Here is a 20475-nt window from a genome sequence, read left to right as displayed (position 1 = left end):
GGGAGGGGGAGAAGAGAAATGGGATGATTCAGGTTTCTTCTGACCCAAGTCAAGCCGTGCCTCGCCGCCGCACACACCGTCGCAGACGAAGCAGGGGCACGTTTTGGTGCATCATGGTTCTGGAATCTGAGGCTCAAACGGGAACTTGTGACGCTTGGGGTTAGGACGAGCTAGGGTTGGGAGTTTGGGGATGAGCTAGGGTTCAGGGGTAAAAAGACGCTATCACGACAAGGAGTCTGAGGGAATCAGGCATATCATTTGGTGATGACTGAGAGACCAGGTTCATGATCTGCACTGGAAGCTTGCTAGTTGATAACTCTATCGAAATTGAGTAGAAAGCCTCTGTTTGATGGCCACATCCCGACATTTCAGCTCAATATCAAAGTCTTGATCAAGAGACTTGGCGCTACCTGTCAAGATGGGACTAAAGGGGGCTAATCAAGGCACCACCGTTTGCCGGGGCTTGGCAGTAGTTACCGAGACGAGATATGTTGTGATAGAATCAAGGAAGTTTTAGTAAGCGCTCAACAGACAATGTGCTTCTGCAATATAATCACAAGAGAGTCGACGGAGCGGCCATCTTGGCGGCCGAAATGCAAGACTAGCAAACCATCACAAAACGGTCTCTCCCGCTGTGGTCTTATACCTCACAAAAAAGAGGCCATTCTCGAGAGCGAATTACCATGGCGAAAAACATGGCGAAAATGCCTAGAATTCTCCATCAATAGCGAGACGCAACTGAAGCACCCCTTGTTCATCCAAGGTTTCGGGAGGGGGGCCCGGCCTCGCTACTTTGAGTGAATTGACCGAAGTGCCAAGAGCCATTCAAGAGGTCTCATTTGATTGCACTACCGGAAGCTAATAGACGTCAAGTTTCGCATTGACGGCTTTTAATTAATTGATCAATTTACTTACAGAATAAGGCTGAGTCTTGGGATTTGCGTACCAATTATAAAATATGGATGAGTGCCGTTGAAAGAAACTCTTTTACTTTTGTTAGTGCTCATCAAACTTACAGCGATTATATACAGGGATGATAGATGGGGAAAGGTTAAAGGCAATGCCGTTACAAATATACCGTTACAATTTTAACAAGGGATTGTGCCATTGGACTTCTAAATAGGCAAAGTGAATTATCATGACCTTATCAATACCTTAGAAGCAATAATAAGCATATTAACGCAGGTTCATCATCCACATACCGTATTCCCTCGGCTGTTTCCCATTCCCACAACACGGTCTCAGAGACAACTTGTGACATTTGATAAGGATGTCAAGATAACCAAGGCATTGAGTCCAAAGAACTACTACCAAGTATATACTAAAAGTTGCCAAAGTCTATCCCTAACTAACCTACGTCTTTTAATACTCGCGATAGAGATTCTTGGTTTTCTTATCTCCCATAGAACAACTCTCAACACTAAGCAAAATCCTCAAAAACACAACCCATCAATTCATATTCTGGATATGCTACTCGTTTATTGCGCCTATTCCCATGATATCACATCCCAATGCTCTCACCAAGTGACATGTTTCAACTCCAAACCCACAATCTGCCTATCAACACCCACCAACGCCATCGTTCATCTCATAATACTCATCCACTCATGTTATCGTCGCCATTCACCCCAGCAGAGCTCGAGGCCCTTTCGCTAACAGGCATGTTACAGCCCGAGCTTCCGACGAGATCCCCAGGCTGATCCAGCTCCTCCTGGGTTGATCCATAATCCGTATAGCCGGACTCTTCAGAATGCGTTTCAGATCCTTCGGGAATAGGAACCATGGCTGTCTTGGTCCAGATGTGAATCGCTCGCTTCCAGTCCAGGCCATCAAGACATCCTCCTTTCACAGAGATGACGTTTTTTGACTACGTTTGGTCAGTGTGAGATGACTCGTAAGCCCAAGATGCTATTACGTACTGGCGTTGAGTGAATGAGACGAGTTCCGCATTTGCGACAGAAGTAACTGTTTGTAACGCTTAGCGCCCAGTCAAACAAACATGAGGCTTCTAAAACACCTACCAGTAAAGCTGGTGTCCTGAGGCTGTAGGACGACTATAATACCCCAAGCTAGTTAGTCCAGCTCGTAACACCAAACAGTTGTTTCCTACCTGTAAACGCTCAGTAGATCCGTGTCAGGCAGCTCAAACCGAGGAAAGATGGCAGAAGTGCCAAATGCTGAACCCGTTTGTCGTCTGCAAGCATCGCAGTGGCAGATGTAGAGCGCCAGAGGCTGAGGGAGGGGAGTCTTGAAGGTCACTGAACCACATTGACACCTGGCCTCCATGACTGCGAACGAAAGAACGGTTCGACTAAACGCGTGACGACGAGTTTCAATGGTGACGAGATTCGTAGGCAGAGTTTCGATTCTCAGTTCAAAACGCCGTTTCGCAACACACGAAACTCGAGGTGGAGGTTTCGATACTGCGCCGTGTGGAGGCGGGGTTCAGTAATCGCCAATTGGATGTCAACTTGAACAAAAAAGAATGAGGCTTGAAGGGATTCAACTTGATCCAAGCAACATTTATAAAGAAGAAACACAAACGGAGTATTACTAACACAGTAGAACGAAGAGTCTCCCCCCGTTATCGCTCAGAGATAGAACAAAGTTTGACTCCGCGTTTGCAGTGCGACTACAGTACGTGACTCATGCGGCACAGTCTGGCGAGACTCGCGCGAAGTCACATGGGACAAAGACGTCCTAATTATTGTCCCGGGCTTACTACAGCGCCATTTGCTTATCATATGCAGTTATTACTGTTATTCATCGTCACTTTTTTCTTATCTTGTTCATGGATATCCTCGGCATTTAGCCTAGATATGCCTCGAATAGCCTCGGATTTGTTGTTGTGTGCGGTGTGGTAGCAGACTTTGTCCTGGGCGTTACACTCTGCTTTGTGGAACAACGGTCAGATGTTGAAACTTGGCATTGGATTGGGCTATTTCTCATTGGACAAGCGAAGTTGTTTTTTTCTTTTGACGTCTCATTGTTCATCGGAGTATCTGCAGTATCATTTACATGACACAATGGGTATCAACAGTTCACAGGACGGCAGAAACGGCATTTGAAGGTATATCATTCTCAGTATAGCACAAAAACCAATACTATGCAATGCCTAGCTCAATTTCGTATGCTTCAACTCCGTAACACAGTACCATACCAATGCTAATGCTAATGCAGATAACCAATCTTGGCCAGCAAGGACTCCGTAAGGCATAACTCATGATCCATCATTCCCACGAAAACGACTACGCGTGAGATCTCGTAGCCCTCTCCGCTATCAAATTGTTTGCCATAGCCGTCGTGACAGCTCCGACTTCAGTCTCTGGGTTTCTCCACCCAACATCACTCTTGATCCATTCCATCTTCTCCTGCACCTTTTCAGTACACACAACCACAATCCTTCCCAGTCCTGCCTCCCTCAACTCTGTTTGCAGCGTCTCACACCACTCAAGTTTGTCCACATCGCTCATCTCCCTCGCCACAACCTCCATCTCAACCCTCTCCAGTCGTTCCATGAGGGCAAGCCCCTCTCCGACCCATCGCCGTGCTGCTTCGGCCCTACGCCCCACTCCGCCTCCGAACGCTGGGCCCGTCACTACCGATGTACTCGCTCCGAGGACCATCTTCATCCGAAGTCCTCTGACTCCGGATGCCCATTCAGAGCACAAGGCGCGCCATTCCTCGCGGCCCGCGCCTCCGACCACTACGTCTCGTGCAAGTACCTCCAACCGAACATAGCGAAGAGAACCTCGCTGCCATGGAGCTAGGGCTCGAGTGAAGGCACGGGCGGCCCAGAGGCCTGAGGCGAACCAGTTTACAAAGACAAACTCGTTCTGCGTGAATGGTAGAAGGCGTGCTTCGCCGTAAATCTGGCGATTCGTGAGAAGGAGGCTCGTAGGAAGACCAGAGAGGGGACGGTATGGCGACAGCAGCCCCAAGTCTTTTGACTCGTCGCGGTTCGTTTTATCCTCTTTAGTTGCAGTGTCTGTATCAACTGTCTGGAGAATGTATTGGCAATGCACTGGGGTTGGATACCATGGTGCAAGCTGTGCGTGGCGAACTGGACACATAAGGTGAAGCCAGTGGTAAATATTAAGTCGGATTTCGAGAGGCAATGACAGGAAAGTGACTTTATTGTCAACGTTCTCGGTCGCAAAACGTGGCATCGAGCGTGGTATGGCTTCATTAATCGGCACGATTTCCATGTGCGGCTTAGATGCTTCTGAGACACGGGGATATGTATCAGGAGGCATGCCAGCGCCGTGGCAACACAATTGATAAGAATCCATCATCACGAGGCGTGAATTGCGTGGAGGTAGTAGCTCAGAGAATGATGAGGAGGAGATAGTGTTGAGTCGAGCTTCTCCTCACAGCTGTATAAGTAGGTAGCCCGCCCATCATGCCTCCAATATTCGGTAGTGCCAGAAAGCACAACGCGCAGATAAGGTTATCAATTGTGCCGATAATTTTCTCAATGCCACAGTCTCGTGAGCTCAAACCATGTGCTGTCAAAACGCGGGGAATGGGTAGCTTTGACGCTGAGGACGTTTGGGTGACGACATGGCTGAGCATGGCGACGAATGATTGATGCAGATGCACGCGCAAGTCGGCTGTGGCCGACTTCAGGTCAGCTTACTGGACAACCTGGGCTTGGCGCGATGAAGCTCTAGCTCGAAGCTAATATCTATATAGAACTGAGGATGAAGTTTGGAATGAGGTCAGCTTAGAATACCAATTGGTTTTCAATGTCACCAACTCAAGCTGAGATGTCCCGTTCTCAGTCTGGTCATGAAGCAAAGCGACGAGATGTTCATACAGCGCATTGTGGAGAAGCGTCGCAATAAGACTGTATAGACTGTATAATGCACTGCTTTCAGACTGTATAAATAGTCGAAGCGATACATTAGAACTCGGGAGCCCGTCTGTGATCGCCGACTAGATACTGCTATCTTAACGCATCAGACCTAAACAGCCGTCAGCTTATCTCACTAACTACTAACTGGGTATATCAACACCAAAGCACTCACTCGCAATCCCTCAAAACGCCATTGAGCTCAAATAGTTTCCCAACCTGATGGCAGAATGCCACAACACCTGAATCCGACCACAGATCGCTTGCTCATGAAGGAACAAAACCTTGCTGGGGTTGTTGCTGCTGTTGGTCACTGGGTGGTATGTTGACACCTTGGAGTCCCTTGTAGACATCCACTTTGCGCTCATACTCAACGTTGCGTGGCACCTCAAAGTCCCCCCGTGCCGCAAACCAAAGCAATGTCTCTGGTTCCGCTCCTCGCACCTTGACTTCCGGGACATCTGGCTTCTCTGGCTCATCATCATCTTCCTCTTCGTCACCTTCCTCCTCGTCCTCTTCTTCTTCATCGTCATCTATAGGCCTTCGTAAACCGGTACGTACGTTTTTTACTCCATTTGCACGTTCTTCCGCCGTATAGGGATCGCTATTCTCGGTCGATATGAAATGAATTACCCGGTCCGAGAGCCAGCTTCGCAATTCGCGCCAGATTTGTTCTAGAGATTCCAGACCCTCTGGTGTAGCGAGTCGTGCAGTTTCAAGACCTTGACTGACGAATTCTTCGACGTCGGGTTCGAGTTTCTTGCGTAGGAGTTGGAGAAGCACGTTCTCTTGAGTTCGGCCGGGATAGTTCGTCGAGGGTCGGATGGCCATGCGATTGAAGAGGTCTGCATTTTCGTTCGTGCTCTCTAGAAGCGACTTAAGGTTCTTTTGAAGAATTTTGGCAGAAGCTTGAATCGATTTTCTAGGAAGACATATTAGCTACTGTCTCACGATGGCGGATTGCGGTGTAGAGGCATACGGAGGTGGCAGAGGACTGCTCTTAATTAGATCCTGCCTGAAGCTCTGCACGCTGCTAGACAGTTGAGCTACCTTGCTCAGTGTTTGTTCAAGAGCTTTGAGCTCATCGTCATCTAGATTGAGAGTGGCCATAATGCCCTCGCCGGAAGTGGTAGAATGTAGATGATTGTTTTCGCTGGTCGTGAATGGCTTACAGCTGGTAACTGATGCTGCAAAAATATGCGATACGGATAGCCAATACTCCTCCGAAGATATCAAGGTCCTGATGCTTGGTAATTAGAGTATTGGATGCTTTGTAAAAGAAATTCGGGTTTGAGGCGGGGCATTTCAAAGCTTCCAGAACAAAGCGTGTCCGTCACCGCGTGCACACCGAGCTCGGTGTAGCGGAGCTTCCCCAAAGCTCAGCTCAAATATCAAGCCTGGCAGTTCAGGCACAAAAGCCTCCCCTTATATCACCACCCTACTCCGTACGGAACTTTTTTTAACACAACACCTAGACCCTGAAACAAGCGGAGATCTCTCCACTCACCCCAGATTCTGGTAATTTCATCAACGTCATGGACCATCTTGCGACATCAGCGCCAAAATCACACAATCTGCGCTTATATGACAAGCTCCGTGGATGCCGCCGTAAGGCCGTCGATCTCACAGGGCGATCGGCCGCATCGGGCCCGGAAACCGACACTCCGCCGTTTCGGAGGATGACATTTGTGATATTATTGGAATTGTGAATGATTTGGGTGTCCAAGTCATTGGCCGGATGTTTCTCGCAGCTCATGTGAATCTGATAATACGAAATGATACTGATTGATAATCGTCATAAACAGCTACTAGTTTGATATCAGCTCGACGTTACTGAAAGTCTCTAAGCTACAAGATTAGATTGACTGGCAGTCAGGGAGACCGAAAGGTACACCAAAGGTTCTTGGGCTCATAATAGAGTTATTCAATCAATTTATGGCTTTTAAGCAATTTAAATACAAGAAATCATAGCTGGCTATGCTTGATGCGAAAAATAGAGGTCATAAATCCAACATCTTCAATGCTGCAATAACATCAAGAATAACCGCTAAAGTGAAAAACGCCGAACGGAAAAGATACCTTGGTCATAGCTCATTAGTTTTTGGGGTGTGAACTTTAACTGTTGCGAACATGGGATACGGCCTTGCTCTCGTATCCATTGGCATCAACAAATGGATAACGAGCTCGGCGTTCCAGATCATCAAGAGGGATGGTGGAGCGGATGTACCTGCGGCGTATGGCGTTAGCACGTCTTAAACTATGCGATGATGTGATTTCGTGGCTTTCCGGGGCATCGATCACTTGTGGGGAGGGTTTGGATTATCCACTTACTTCTTCCTGCCATCATCATCGGGGTTGAAGTCCCAGCTAGTGAACTCGCCCTCCTTGAGGGCGTCCCACACAACTCGTCGTGTGCGTTGAGATAGAAGAACCTTCTCGGTGATTTCATCAAAGTCCCAACGGGCATGGGCCTCGGCCTCGAACTTGTGGAAGACTTCCTTGGCTTCCTCCTGCTCGGCTGTCTGTGGCGCAATCTTTCTGAAGCGGGCGAGGTTGTCCAATTCCTTGGGGTCGCGTGCAAGATTGTAAAGTTGAGGCTCGTCGGCTGGGCAGGTGATGTACTTCCAATCGCCTCGTCGGATCATCATCATAGGACGAACAGTACCCTCGCCAGTGTACTCTGCAATAACAGTGTCGTGACCTTCGCGACCTTCGAGATGAGGTAGCATGCTGATTCCATCCATTGGCAAGTAGGGTGATGGCTTAGTGCCGACCAAGTCACAGATAGTTGGCAGAAGATCGAGAGTTGAAACGTTCTGAGTGACGCGGTGGGGAGTGAATCGCTTGGGGTAGTTGATCAACATGGGAACTCGAACAGACGACTCGAAGTAGCTCATCTTGTACCAGAGTCCGCGTTCACCCAGCATGTCGCCGTGGTCGCCGCTGAAGATAACAATGGTGTTCTCGGCCAGGCCCGCATCCTCGAGTGTCTCAAGCAGGCGACCGATGCAGTCGTCAACATAGCTCACTGAGCCGTAGTAAGCTCGTTTGGCGCGCTTGATCTGCTCCTCTGAAAAGTCCTGGTCCCAAAGATCGCAGACCTTGAGAAGACGTTGGCTGTGGGCATCAAGATCTTCCTTGTTCATCTTCACCTCAGGTAGGGCGATGTCAACATCCTCATACAGGTTCCAGTACTTCTTGGTGATGGTGTAAGGGTCGTGTGGGTGAGTAAGCGAAACAGTCAATGCGAAAGGTCGCTTCTTGGGTCCCTCCCGAACGTGATCCCAAAGGTACTGGGTGCTCTTGAACATGACCTCCTCATCGTAGTCGAGCTGGTTGCTTCGGCCACAGGGACCGGCTTGGAGAATGGAGCTGGCGTTGTGGTACCACTCAAGGCGGGTGTCAGGCTCATCCCAGTTCACAGCCCAACCAAAGTCACCAGGATAGATATCACTAGTAAGTCGCTGTTCGTAACCGTGGAGTTGGTCACCGATAAAGTGCATCTTGCCAGCAAGAGCAGTGTGGTAACCCTTGGAACGGAGGTAGTGGGCATAAGTTGGCACATCAGAGCCAATCTGGGCAGCATTGTCGTAAGCCCCAATCTTCATGGGCAGTTGGCCACTGATCAAACTCATGCGCGAGGGGGCGCACAGTGGTGAGGGGCAGTAAGCAGAGTCGAACTGGACAGCAGTTGAAGCAAGACGGTCGAGGTTTGGTGTCTTGATCTGAGAGTTGGGGTTGTACATCTTGAGTTGAGGAGCAGCCAGTTGATCGGCCATGATAAAGAGGATGTTGGGTGTCTCAGACTCTGAAGAGAGCTGAGGAGCAGCCATGCTCTCTCCGTTAGACGGAGGGAGGGAGTTGAGATCAGGAGCCATTGTTACTTGACTTGATTAGAGGATGGTAGAATACGGTGTCTTGGTGGGAGTCTCAGAAGATAGCTTGATGCTTTCAAGCACTGGAGATGCGTATCTAGGGACGTGTGCTTGAAGAAAAGAAATATTGAAGGGAGAGAGTTTGGTGAAGAAGACTCGAAAGGTAAAAAGTGAGTGCGGGTGACTAGGTAGTTAAATAGATACAGAGATATGCAGGATGTAGGTCGACGGGTGGAGTTTAACTAGGGTTTGTCATGGAAGTCGACTTAATGCTTCTAGCCAACTGTAACCCGAAGCCTCGTGAGTAAGTGAATGCGGAGAGGTACTAGATTAGTTTATCAAGGGAGTAGTCTCGTGATATCCCTGCTAGGGCTATGATTCAGATGGATGAGAGAGAGCCTAGAGAAGGCGGGCGATGAGCGGAGGGCACGGTACGGTACGGAGAGGCAAGGCAACACGTTGGCACACAGACACGGCGTATGCATTTATCATCTCACAGGGGTCAGAGTGGAGGGAGGAATGGGGGAAATAAGTAGATCTGCACGAGGTTGAGTAATGCCGTGGGCGAGCGAGTATTTGGTGGGAAATAAGAAGATAACTAGCTAATGTGAATATCCCGATGACAAGAGGCCAAAAGAGGAAAAGCAACCGGTGAGGTGATTGACGCCACAAGTTTTGCAATCGAAAGGGAGTGGGAACAATGTCTCGTCTCGTCTCATCTTGCCAATCCTTTGACTTTTGAGAGGCAAAGCAATCAGCCAGAAACAAGAGAGAACGGTAAGGTAAGGCAATGTTAAAAATGAGCTGGGGTGTGTCTAAGTTCTTTTGATGTGGAGGCGGCTCATAGCGGTGGGCTTGTTGCGCATGGGCCCACAGTAGCTTAGCTTTAGGGGTGTGTCTCCTACGGTAGTAGCCCAGCAGCAGCAACATCAGCAACAATAGCCAGGGGTTATTCCAATAAACCGTGTCCGAAATCCCATCATGCAGAAAGAGGATCTGTAGATGAGTCTAGGGGGGCGTGTGCGGTTTTCTTCCAGAACAGAACATGGGTACAGTAGCACATGCAATTATCCAAAAGTCCACCTTATTCTTGAGGCCAACCTCGAACCCGACGTCTTGGACCAAGACTTTTCTATCATGAACACAAATTGAGTCACGAGGATCGTGATCAACACGTATGCATTGTTCGTTCTCAGATAACCTTTTTTGGTTATCACCAACCCCGTCGCTTGGTATCATTGTGTTTCTCCGTAGACACAATTCAATGTAATGTCTGGCTAATACACCACCATTTACAAAACGATGGTGTTAAGGAAGATATGGGAAATGAGAGTCATGTCACATGCTCACTTATTTACTCGTCTACCCTTGTTTTGTCTATCGTGTTCTTCTTGATTCCAGTTATGCTTCTGAGATACGGCGGCGGTATGTAAATAACCGTCTACGAAGTTTCTTCAGCCAATGCCACTACACAGATGGTGCATATCCCACGTTTGTGAGACTGAGAACGCAAGATACGGGCAGAAACGTTGCACATCAGGTCTCCAAATCCTGTTTGGGTGTGTAAGTTGAGGCTCACACAAACTTAATACTTAAGTCTATTAAATTCATGTCGTGTAATACCTCTTGAGTTGTCTGTTGTCATTTGGTCATCGCCAGCCAAAATGAAGGTCCCATCGGGTCTGTCTTACTTTATGCAACTATAAGGAAACAATCTTGGCAGCGCAGGGGTTCCAAGCGACTACTCGATTCGGCCATCAGCCAACCACGATTGGCTCATTAAATTCTTGCCCAGTCCTCCCCTGGCCAAGCCCAGAACCCACAGAGATTGACAGCTGGAACGCTAGTGCAGATTTACCCCGGCCCAGGGCTCTCACCTCTCTACCTTAGACTCTCTTCTTTATCATCCGCCAGCCGCGAAGCCACTTCTGCTCCATCCATCCCATCATGATCGAGAAGCATCATCATCATACATCATACATCGCAACGTCCTCAATAGCTCCGGGTTGACAAGTCATCAATATGTAACGCTCACCAACAGCCTCCTGTAGGCTCCTGCAGCCGCAAGGACAAGCAAGATCTTTACAACATGATATTCGTGGATGCGTAGTGCTACACCCATCCGTGAACCAGAGGCGATGTCTATCAGCAAGCAGAGCAATGACTATGCGTCGATTCATCACATGAACCACGATCTCCATTGCCCACATCTTGGCGTTCAACTTATAACATCGTCGTGATGTTGTTGATGCATCGGTCTCAACGCACGCACATGCCGTCCGTCGTACTGGTCGCCTTCATCTTCCCCACATGCGTCTGTCGAAGCCTTGTCTTAGGTACTGTCGTCCCCCGTTTCATGCAAATCCGACGATGCAGCATGCAAGCCTCAGTGATAAGGATGCGCTTCGTCACACCATCTTTTTCAGGAATCGGCCTCGATTTTAGTGGGTGTAAAGGTTGTTCAAGCACCACCGTCCTCGGGTTTGAACGACGCACTGGCCCTCTTACGCCATAAGCCGGTCCCTGCATCCTTTATCTGCGCTTCCTTTCACCTCATGGTCTCGAAAAATTCAACCTCCAAGAATTGTCTATACGGTGCATGGATATCCTACACGGTACTGTACGGCCCCGCGAACTAACCCTTCTCCCCACTGTGTCAAGTCACTGTATAGGTAATTCTCACCAACCCTCACGCGATCCACAAGACGACAATCCCCTCCCGTTGCATTCATCAGCTTGCCATTCCGCCGCCCGCCACGTCCTGCGTCTGTACGCATCCGAAATGTCCGCCTCGCTCGTTCTGACATGCACACATTTCGTATCCTCCTCCGTCCCTCCCAACGGCGATGGTGCCCGTCTGACCACACGTTCGGCTAGAGACGAGAACAAAGTCAGGAAATCAGAGGACGAAGCATAGCAAGCAAATATTAGACAATCGAGCATTGAAGCGCCGGTTTTCGTGGTCAGTTCATGTGTTGTTGTGAGGCTATGGGAATATACGCCCAACACCGGCAAAGGCATTACTTGGGACACACCAAGTGTATTTCCCTTAGTGCCATAACGCCTTGTCAGCTTGCGATGGTGCAATCCTGGGGCCGTCAACCACTTTCCCAGCAATTCGGCCTTCACGGACTAAGCGCCTGCAACTTTTGATCTTGTCAAAGTCAATTGATTGGAATTGGTATCGAGTTGCCGAATATGGAGACAATCACCTCTTTCTAACTCCCGATGTCGACACTCAAATATCGGACCATCTCCTATCCTTGAAATCCTTCAATTGACCCGCCGGGTCTCCCGGCTCGATCTGTTTCATCTTTTCTACAAAATCCCGGCATTGTTTGCAGCAATCCCTTTGTTGTGGCAATTTCAAACGATCAGGGTCTGAAGTGAAGGATTTGGCCGAAGCTGTTGTTCACTTCACGAGCCGCAATCCGGCAGCACACATCTTGTCAGCCCACCACGAAGAGCCGAGAAACGAAACGTTGTGTTGCACAGCACAAGAACAACTCATTAACTGCCACGCGTGCGAACTGGGAATTTTTGGTCACATTTTGTCCAGATGCATTGACAGTCGAGTCATTGAAACAAACTGCCTGAGAAACTACCCCACCGTCGTATCGAGCGAGTCCTGGTTACCTCCGTCTAGGACGGGAACCAGCAGATATGCTTGTAAGCAGATTCTAGCCCAAGCCGAGACAACTCGGTTCCTTGCCTCGTCTCCTTGATTGCGCCTGGCTCTCGACTGCTATCCGAAGAGGCTCAAAATATGACTGTTCAATTGGCTCCTGGGCAAAGAGGGTGATGTTGACCAAATACCGTGACTGATAGCAATGCACCGTAGCACTTGTCCCATGTATTCGTCCCAAAAGCTTGACCGAAGCCATGCTTATCTTTCTGTCGTTTTGACTAACCGGCCGCCAACCAAGCAAGCCGTTCCTTACCGCTCACAGACAACCCTGGCTCAAGATTACTTCTAAGTTCTCGGCAAAGAACTAACCACCGAACAATCCTCACGCGACCATTATTTGCCAGCCATTCTCAAATTGATGGTCTATGCACATTCCTTTCCCTTCTTGTGCTTAGCCTGCTGGCTTCGCTTCTGGATCCTGATACGAGCCAAATCCTCGCCCTCGTTGATCCATTCATCTATCCCCTAGCAAGTTTATCTGCTGCCTAGTCCCAGCAAGCCAAACTCCCGGAGACGTGCCTATCAAGATTGCCTCTCTTTCTTGTTGGCCTCGACTCAAGGAGAACCTTGTTAGCTTGCTCTGTCCCCCACCAAAAAGTTGTCCCGGCTGGGTCTGTCTCCTCCTGCGCAAGTTTCTGTGAAACTACTGTTAACTGGCCAATCATGGCTTAGCCTCCCCGACAGCCGATGACCGATAACCTCTTCCCTCGAGAAGACGACTCTCTTGTTGTGTGCTGACAACTCTAGGATCACAAGGACATGAAGCGAACAATGGTGCGTTGAATATACAGTTCGTTATTTACTGTTTGCGGTTATTACAATACCTAGAAGATATAAAACATGAACCTTGATGACATTTCATGCATTATGCCAATCAAACTGATATCCTAACAATTCAACCTTTCCGTCACATCAAGCTCGCTGGCTTGCTCATCTCAGCTCAGCTCAGTCAACTCTGAAGCAACAATAAGAAGAATGAATACAAAAAAAGCAATCCCCTTTCCGACTTCACTCCAATGCCCTAAAATCCGTCATGAGTTGCCATATTTTACCGTCATTGTAGTGATGCACCCTGTGCGCTAACGCTCCTCCCATACAAATCAGCCTGAAAAACACCAGTGCTTTGTCTGTTACACAAACACCCTTTCCCATCACGCCAGTTGCAATGCTCGCCCAGTCTTTTCCCCCTTCTTCCTTGAAACGTAGGTATCGTCTGACATATCGCCTCCTATAAAGTGGTTTCGGACCGTCCCTCCAGGGGCCAGCCGGTAGAAGTATAGATTACAGCCCTGCCTCTTACTGAGTTCTATAGAACTTCTTGTAGAGGAGATGCAGCAGCAGATTAACATTGAGTTTGAGACTGCCCTCGAAGAGAGTCATGAACTGATGCGCCTCGAACTGAGCCTGCAAGAGGTCCTCAATGGGCACCAGAGCACTGGCTCCGGGGATCTGGATGTGTCCTCGCGAGCCCTCAAGGCTGAAGACACCTACTTCGTCACATGAGATGGTCATGTTGATCTTCTCAAAGTCGTTGATGCCACTCCATGACACCAGCACACCCTTCTCGGTGAGAGCACGCGCGCTGTACTTGTAACTACCGAACTTGGGTACACGGCCACTACGTTCCAGTTCACGCTGGTGGTTGTATTGCTTGGTGAAGGGTAGCAAGAACTTCTTGCGACTATTAAGATGTTAGTCATTGTGTTACAGTAACGTTCCCAAAGGTACTTACCCCTTCTTGTTCTGCAGGGTCGCCATGGCTGACTCAATGTAGTCATCGTAACTCTTGCGCTGCTGTTCGAGGTACTTGGCCTTCTCGTGCAAGTTACTTAGTGTCATGCGCACACCTTCCAGCTCTCGCTGTCGCTGAACCCTTCTGCGGCTCTTTGTGCGAATATCAAGCGCAATGGCGTTGAGGACATCCTGGTAGTAGTTGTGCTTGGTGATGCGTCCCAGCTTCTCGAGTCGCATGATGTTCTCTAAAGCTGTGCGCTTGAGCTCTTGGTACGTCATGCGTGTTACGTCGATCATGTTGGCATCAGAGTAGGCTCCACGAGTGTTGCTGCCAACAGAGAACTCGTCGCGAAGGAGCATACGCCACTTGTGGTCATCTTCTGGGGAAATGGGCTTGACGAGAATTTCCAGGAGATTGGCGCCAGTCTGCACACGAATAATATACAGCACGCATCGCTTGGTCTCCATAAAGAGCGCCTTGACATCGGCCTCAGGGTCGTCGACATCGTGGAGCTTGGGTGTCAAGAACATGTGGATATCTGAAGAGCCTGCAGCGTTCATCTCGTTCTCGTTGTTCTTAGCACTGCCGAGGTCGTGCATGATTTCCCGCAGGACGTCGTCACGGCTGGGGCACATTGTCTGAAGCTCAGCGGCCACCAGGTTGTGAATGGAGAAGACGTCTGTCATCTTGATGTATAATGTTGGCTTATTCTTGGCGTAAAGGTCGTTGAACTCATCAATATCAAAAGTTCTTTCGGCATCCGGCACTGCAATCAGGTCGCTAGTTATTTGGTGCAGGCGTTCAACAGACTCTGCAACAAAAGCGTTCAGGGGTTGCAGATACACGTTCTCACCACCGAATGGTCGACCAGAAGCGATTTGGCTGATGACCTTGGCGACCTCGCTGAGGTTTCGCTTTTGTAGAGGGCTCAGTGCCTTCTCAATGACACCAACGTTTTCAGGGGCAACAACTGCCGGTTGCAAGTAGAATCGCCAAAGCCAGCTGGAGACAACTTGTAGAAGGTTCTCGGGGGGTTCCCGCTTGAATTGCTGTCGTAGGTTCTCAAAGATCTGGTTGCAGACAAATCGAAGGCCGTAGGGCATCTTGTGCAGGAAGTCCTCAAGAGCGAGGAAAAATTGGTCGCAGATCTCTCGAAGATCACGCAAGTGGTCGATGAAGAGGCGGCGAGTCTCGGGGTCGCGAATAGCAACTTCTCGAGGGACATCAAGCGGCCTTTGATCAGGTCGACCGGTGGCCAGCTCAGTATTGTTGATGGCTGATCGGTAAATCTGCATGGGATCACTCTCAAGGTCCAGAGCAGGATCTTCAACGATGTTGTCTCTGATCAGAGGACCAAGAAGATCTCGAAGGTACTTACGATCTCTTGGTGAGCGAGTGTAGTTGTTGAGAAGCTTAGACCAGAAGAAGTTGCCGCGAATGAAGTCCTGAACATCTCGCGCACTCACAATCTCCTCGCGAATTGATCGAGCGATCAGCTTGAGCAGATAGTACTCCTCTCGTCGTTTCTGAGCATAACCAAAGAGACTCATCATCAAGAGCTCGATGCGTTTGCACTCCTTCTCGGCCGTTCCTTGCTCGCGAATGCGCTTGAACAGACGAGCGAGGTACTGTGGCTGGGTTTGCAAGTTGAAGAAGAGTTGTTGGTAGGATTCGAGCTTCTTGCGCGAGCTCTTGTTGAGTGCTTTAAGATCAAACTGGTTGGCAGAAGACATGGAGCTGTTGGCGATGAAGTGCATTGAGTTACCTCCGTAGTTGTGCTGATGCCTGACGACTTCGTCGAGTGTAATCTTGTTCTTGACCAGGAGGGCAATCTTGATATCAAGTTGATCGATGTAGTTCTCCAGCATCTCATTCTGTCGAACTTGTTGAACGACTGTCTTGCGGATACGTTCAAACTCGATTTCCTCATTGAAGTCGAAGTCACTGTCGTTAAGAAGATGGACAAAGTTCTTGACGGCGTTGACTGGAGGGTTCTTGCCAGTGGTCAAACTCTTGTAAGCCTCACCTTGAACCTTGGCACGGACAAAACTCTGGATCTTGATGACCTTCTGCATGTTCTCGTTATAGAAGCGCTTCTTCTCTTCAAATCGAGCCCTTACGATGAAACCTCGGGCTGCGGTCTGCAAGGCAACAATACATTCCTCCTCTTGCTCCAATTCGGCCATGATATCCTCGACTCTAGCACGCTCCATCATGGCTCGTAAAATGCTTTGGAGATCAATGATCTTGGGGGTATGAGATTCAAGCTCGTCGAGGAATGCCTTGTGCTGCTGGCGGTACAAGAATCCCCGAATGTTGCCCTGGAGGGCTGTAACCTGAGGTTCTTGCTCTTCGAGCTGTTCAAGGATGGCTGCAACTCTTTGGCGTTCAAGCATGGCCCTAATAAGACCTTGGAGGCCAATGAATGCAGGTTCGTTCTCCTTAAGAGCATCAAGAGTATCGGCAACATTTCTCCTCACAGCAGCGGCGCGAGCAAAGGCTTGAAGCTGCTCAACACCAGTCGTGTGCTTGTTAAGCTCAGCTCTTAATGTCTTGTCGTCTTTGCGAGCGCGGAGTCCACGGGCAAAAGCTTGAAGTCGTTCCACTGCTGGGGCGTGTTGGCCCAGTTCAGCTCGTAGTGCCTGGTCATTCTGGCGAACACAGAGTCCGCGAGCTAGAGCTTGAAGTTGCTCAATCGCGGGGCTATGCTTGTTGAGCTCAGATCTTAGAGCCATGTCGTCCTGACGAGCGCGGAATCCACGGGCAAAGGCCTGAAGCTTCTTCCATTGGGGTCCAAAGGAGCGTAGATGCTGCTGCTCGCGGTTGACCTGAGTTCTAGTCAGCAATGCCCTCGCCGCCGCCTGCAGGTCAACAATCGCTGGGGATTCCGCCTCCAACTCTTCAAGATCCTGGTCGACTTTGCCTCGTAGCAAAGCTCCACGGGCTGCTGCTTGCAGCTTCTCGACAATACCAGAAGATTTCTTAGTCTCTTGGTATTGCGCAACATGGCTCTTGCGGGCCAAAAAGCCCCTGGAGATTGCTTGGATCTCCCTGATGGGCCCTCTACACTTTGCAAGCTGAGCAGTCACATTTCGTACCTGGTTTCGAGCCTTATTGGCTCTGATCATGGTTTGTAACTCCAAAATATCGGGCTCCAGCGCTTCCAAGATCTGGTCGCGCCGATCCAACCTTCTTCGTGCCAAGAATCCACGTGCTGAGCTCTGCAGCTGGATAGCAAAGCGCTTCATTTGCAGTCGATAGTCCATGATTTGTCGTGTAAAGTCTCCTCGAATGCGAGATTGAAGGTCTATTAACCACTCCTCCTCATCCCAAAGGGTCTGCATTGTCTCACCAAGCTTAACACGTAGGAGAGCACCTCGGATTTGTGCTTGCATATCAACGATGGACTCTTCGTTTTCTCTCAACTCCCTTTCGATCCTTTCCTCCTCAGTCTCTTCTGGTTCAGGCTCGGGCTCAGGAACACCAAAGTCGGCACTCATGTTTCCGAAACTAGGCATTGTAACGCCGAGTTTATCGAGACCCTTCTGCATAGCTTCCAATTCATGGTGTTCGAATTCAAGCTGACCGACGAGGTTGCCTATCCTGAAGTCGACTATGCCCTTGCGGAATAGAAGCCAACTCAGAGCATGAATACAGTAGATAACCTTGGGTATGTTCTTTTTCTCGTATAGATCAATCAACTCGAAGCGAAACAGATCGGGCAGCTCAACTTCGTCAAGGTATCGGAAAAATATGGCAATATTGTCGGAGTGTCGATATTGGAGCCTAGGGTGTTGGAAGATTCGGTAGCGTCGATCTGGGTTCAGAGCTTCGACCACTTCTGCGAGGGTGACACCATCACGGAGCGCCTCCTCAAGCTCAACAATGGGAGGTATAGATTTATGGATGACATCCTCAATCCATTCCTTGGCTTCACCGATATGGCAAAGGTATTCGTATGCTTGAAGGAACTGGCGCTGTTTGTCCATCCAGTTGCGCCCTTCCCAACTGTAGCCAGTTGACTTCTGGCTTTGGCCGCCATTGCTCCTATCGGCTCGTTGCAATCTTCGTCGACCGCGCAAGCCAACAACTTCTTGCGCAGGTGAGGTGATGGTGAAATCTTCAGGTGAGTCGGACGATACAAGACGCGAAAGCGTCCTTAATTGACTTGTGGAAGACTTGCCCAATCCTTCCAACTCATCCCGAGCTATGTGCGTGCTATGCACATGATGGGGTGATGAAGGAGCTTGGGTAGCTTCTGGCAGAAACGTGTCGGATCGAGTGAGCAGCATAGAATTTGGTCGCATCGGTAGCGGGCGAGAAGGTGATGACGTTTTTACTGGCGACGTCTTGATTGGTGAAGTTGATGTTTTTGTTGGTGACGAGCGACCATCAATGTGCGCCATTGAGAGCTTGCCAATATCGACGCTCTTACCGCGATCATGGCGAGGGACTGCATGGGGAGGCGTTGAAGGAGGTGTGGATGCTGGAGCCTGTGGGAGTGGGCGAAGAGAATGCCGAGCTGAGCTATAGATATTTTCGGGAGCTTTCTTTGAGGTCATATTTTCTCCAGCTTCAAAGGTCTTTGCCCTTGCCCTGACATCGCTCTGTGCTCGCTTGTGGCCATGCACTGTAGCTCCGTTACCAGCCGAACTAGAGGCGGACGTATATTGACTATTGAGGCTGTGGTCTGAGGCGTGGGAGTAGCCTGATGAAGCGGAGGATGACGTTGTCGAGGGGAAGCGGTTGAGGAGAGACGGTGAGATGTTGGAGTTGGAGGCGAAGTCGATTGTACGCGACTGGCGGAGAGGTCGCAGATGTTGATGAGATTGTGGCTGCGATTGCGATTGCGATTGCGCTTGGCTTGGAGAATGGTGTTGAGTTTGAAAGTAATGAGTACGGGACGACATTGTTCAAGTCTTTTAAGAAGGGAGTCGCTGGCCAAGCCCGCAAACTCTTGTCTCGTCTTTTCTTGATTTCGACTTTGGAGTCTCTGCTCAGCAACGTAGTAAATCGATTTTCCGTCTGTGACGTTAACGCATTGTTTCGAGCGTTGCTCGGCTTCGTCTGGTCAGAGGAATGCTGTATCAAGGCGTAGCGGCTTGGAATCCTACAAGATCCAAGACAAGCTGAATTATATGCAGCAGATAAAACAGGCGAACAGTGTAAAAGCGAAAAATAACAAACACCAAAGCCAAGGTGTTGCAGGATCAAAGAATAAGATGCTGGTGCCAATACAAGCAGCGCAAATGCCGTCACTTTGTTCTTGTGACGAGACAATAAGACGAGTTTATGCCCAAGAAAATGAACTCTAGGACCTATGGGATGCTATAGCGAGCGAGTGAGCGTCAAGGCACCCGATGGCGGGGCGTTGGATTTGCCGGAGTAAACAAAACAACGGGCAACCGCCCAGCAACGGCCTCTCTGCCTAGTCCCGATCGGTGACATGCGGCTGATGATCCGCTTTTATGTCTGTCTGGTTTATCCTTGCAAAGTCTCTCATTTGTTCAACATGGTCAGTTTTTATGCGATTCAGAAGCAACTATTATGCGCTGTGAAGTGTTCTATACTACGTGTGATCTCTCAGTTGCTGTCTATGAGTTTGAGTAAATATTACAAGAGCAGATCGAGGTTATGTTGTTTATTTACTGGTCTGTATCAAGTAGACTCCAACTCCCCTTGCAGATCTAGTGTCACAGCTCTCCAGGTCGTCAATCAAAACACGCAAAACTCCATATTGTGGATGCTCAGCCTGTATCTAGCGAAGTTTATTGCCAGATTGGCAGTCTAGGGGAGGAAAGAAAACACAGGACCCCAATCCTAAATGACAAAAAGACTTAGGTAATGTAGCCTAAGTTTAGGATGACTTTTTGCTAAGTTTATTTTGACACCCCACAGTAAGGTCCGCTGTTTTCTTGCTCCCTGAGGGCAGTCTAACCAGGTCAAAGCATTATCAGTCCACAATTGGTCAACTTGTTGAGTGTTGGAGATCCTTGCTCGAGCAAGGATGTTGGTTCTACACGGATTGACCACCCTGCTACCCTAGAGCGATGAGATGAGCCGCCATAGATCTTCTCCAATGCTTGTTTCTGATGAACTTACCGGGGTTTGTAAATCCAGGATGCGCTTCGATTCCAATGTGATAAGCTTAACATACTATGGAAAACATACACAGGTACTCAATGTTACTGTAGATCAGAAACGGGTTGCGACCTCACAAGTAACACACAACACATAGCACAAGACACAAGACACAAAGACAGAAAACGGTTATACCGTTTGTACAACAAGAACAGGCTGGGAACATGATGTCTCTGTCGTG

At 49.2% G+C, this 20475-nt stretch overlaps 6 protein-coding genes across 6 annotated transcripts; all 6 read right to left on the bottom strand.

Annotated features, from left to right (window-relative positions):
* Positions 1-1597: 1597 nt before the first annotated feature.
* Positions 1598-2286, bottom strand: FPRO_00410 (uncharacterized protein; the record flags this gene model as incomplete). The annotated part of the gene is made up of 4 exons (XM_031225422.1): positions 1598-1867; positions 1920-1965; positions 2022-2054; positions 2111-2286. 4 exons carry the CDS (start codon positions 2284-2286, stop codon positions 1598-1600), a joined length of 525 nt encoding a protein of 174 aa, XP_031076060.1.
* Positions 2287-3248: 962 nt separating this feature from the next.
* FPRO_00411 (uncharacterized protein) lies at positions 3249-4256 on the bottom strand (the record flags this gene model as incomplete). Its single annotated transcript, XM_031225421.1, has 1 exon — positions 3249-4256. One exon carries the CDS (start codon positions 4254-4256, stop codon positions 3249-3251), a length of 1008 nt encoding a protein of 335 aa, XP_031076059.1.
* An 866-nt stretch (positions 4257-5122) lies between these two features.
* On the bottom strand, positions 5123-5965 carry FPRO_00412 (uncharacterized protein; the record flags this gene model as incomplete). Its single annotated transcript, XM_031225420.1, has 2 exons — positions 5123-5777; positions 5835-5965. 2 exons carry the CDS (start codon positions 5963-5965, stop codon positions 5123-5125), a joined length of 786 nt encoding a protein of 261 aa, XP_031076058.1.
* A 1005-nt stretch (positions 5966-6970) lies between these two features.
* Positions 6971-8733, bottom strand: FPRO_00413 (putative choline-sulfatase; the record flags this gene model as incomplete). Its single annotated transcript, XM_031225419.1, has 2 exons — positions 6971-7082; positions 7187-8733. The coding sequence occupies 2 exons, from the start codon at positions 8731-8733 to the stop codon at positions 6971-6973; spliced, it is 1659 nt and encodes a 552-aa protein (XP_031076057.1).
* A 4981-nt stretch (positions 8734-13714) lies between these two features.
* Positions 13715-19063, bottom strand: FPRO_00414 (uncharacterized protein; the record flags this gene model as incomplete). The annotated part of the gene is made up of 2 exons (XM_031225418.1): positions 13715-14099; positions 14151-19063. 2 exons carry the CDS (start codon positions 19061-19063, stop codon positions 13715-13717), a joined length of 5298 nt encoding a protein of 1765 aa, XP_031076056.1.
* Positions 19064-20032: 969 nt separating this feature from the next.
* On the bottom strand, positions 20033-20460 carry FPRO_00415 (uncharacterized protein; the record flags this gene model as incomplete). Its single annotated transcript, XM_031225416.1, has 3 exons — positions 20033-20086; positions 20256-20309; positions 20383-20460. The coding sequence occupies 3 exons, from the start codon at positions 20458-20460 to the stop codon at positions 20033-20035; spliced, it is 186 nt and encodes a 61-aa protein (XP_031076055.1).
* Positions 20461-20475: the final 15 nt, after the last annotated feature.

This window comes from Fusarium proliferatum (assembly GCF_900067095.1).
Source record: "Fusarium proliferatum ET1 genome assembly, contig: FPRO_scaffold001, whole genome shotgun sequence".
Taxonomy (NCBI): domain Eukaryota; kingdom Fungi; phylum Ascomycota; class Sordariomycetes; order Hypocreales; family Nectriaceae; genus Fusarium; species Fusarium proliferatum.
This window is presented reverse-complemented; position numbering and strand designations above follow the sequence as displayed.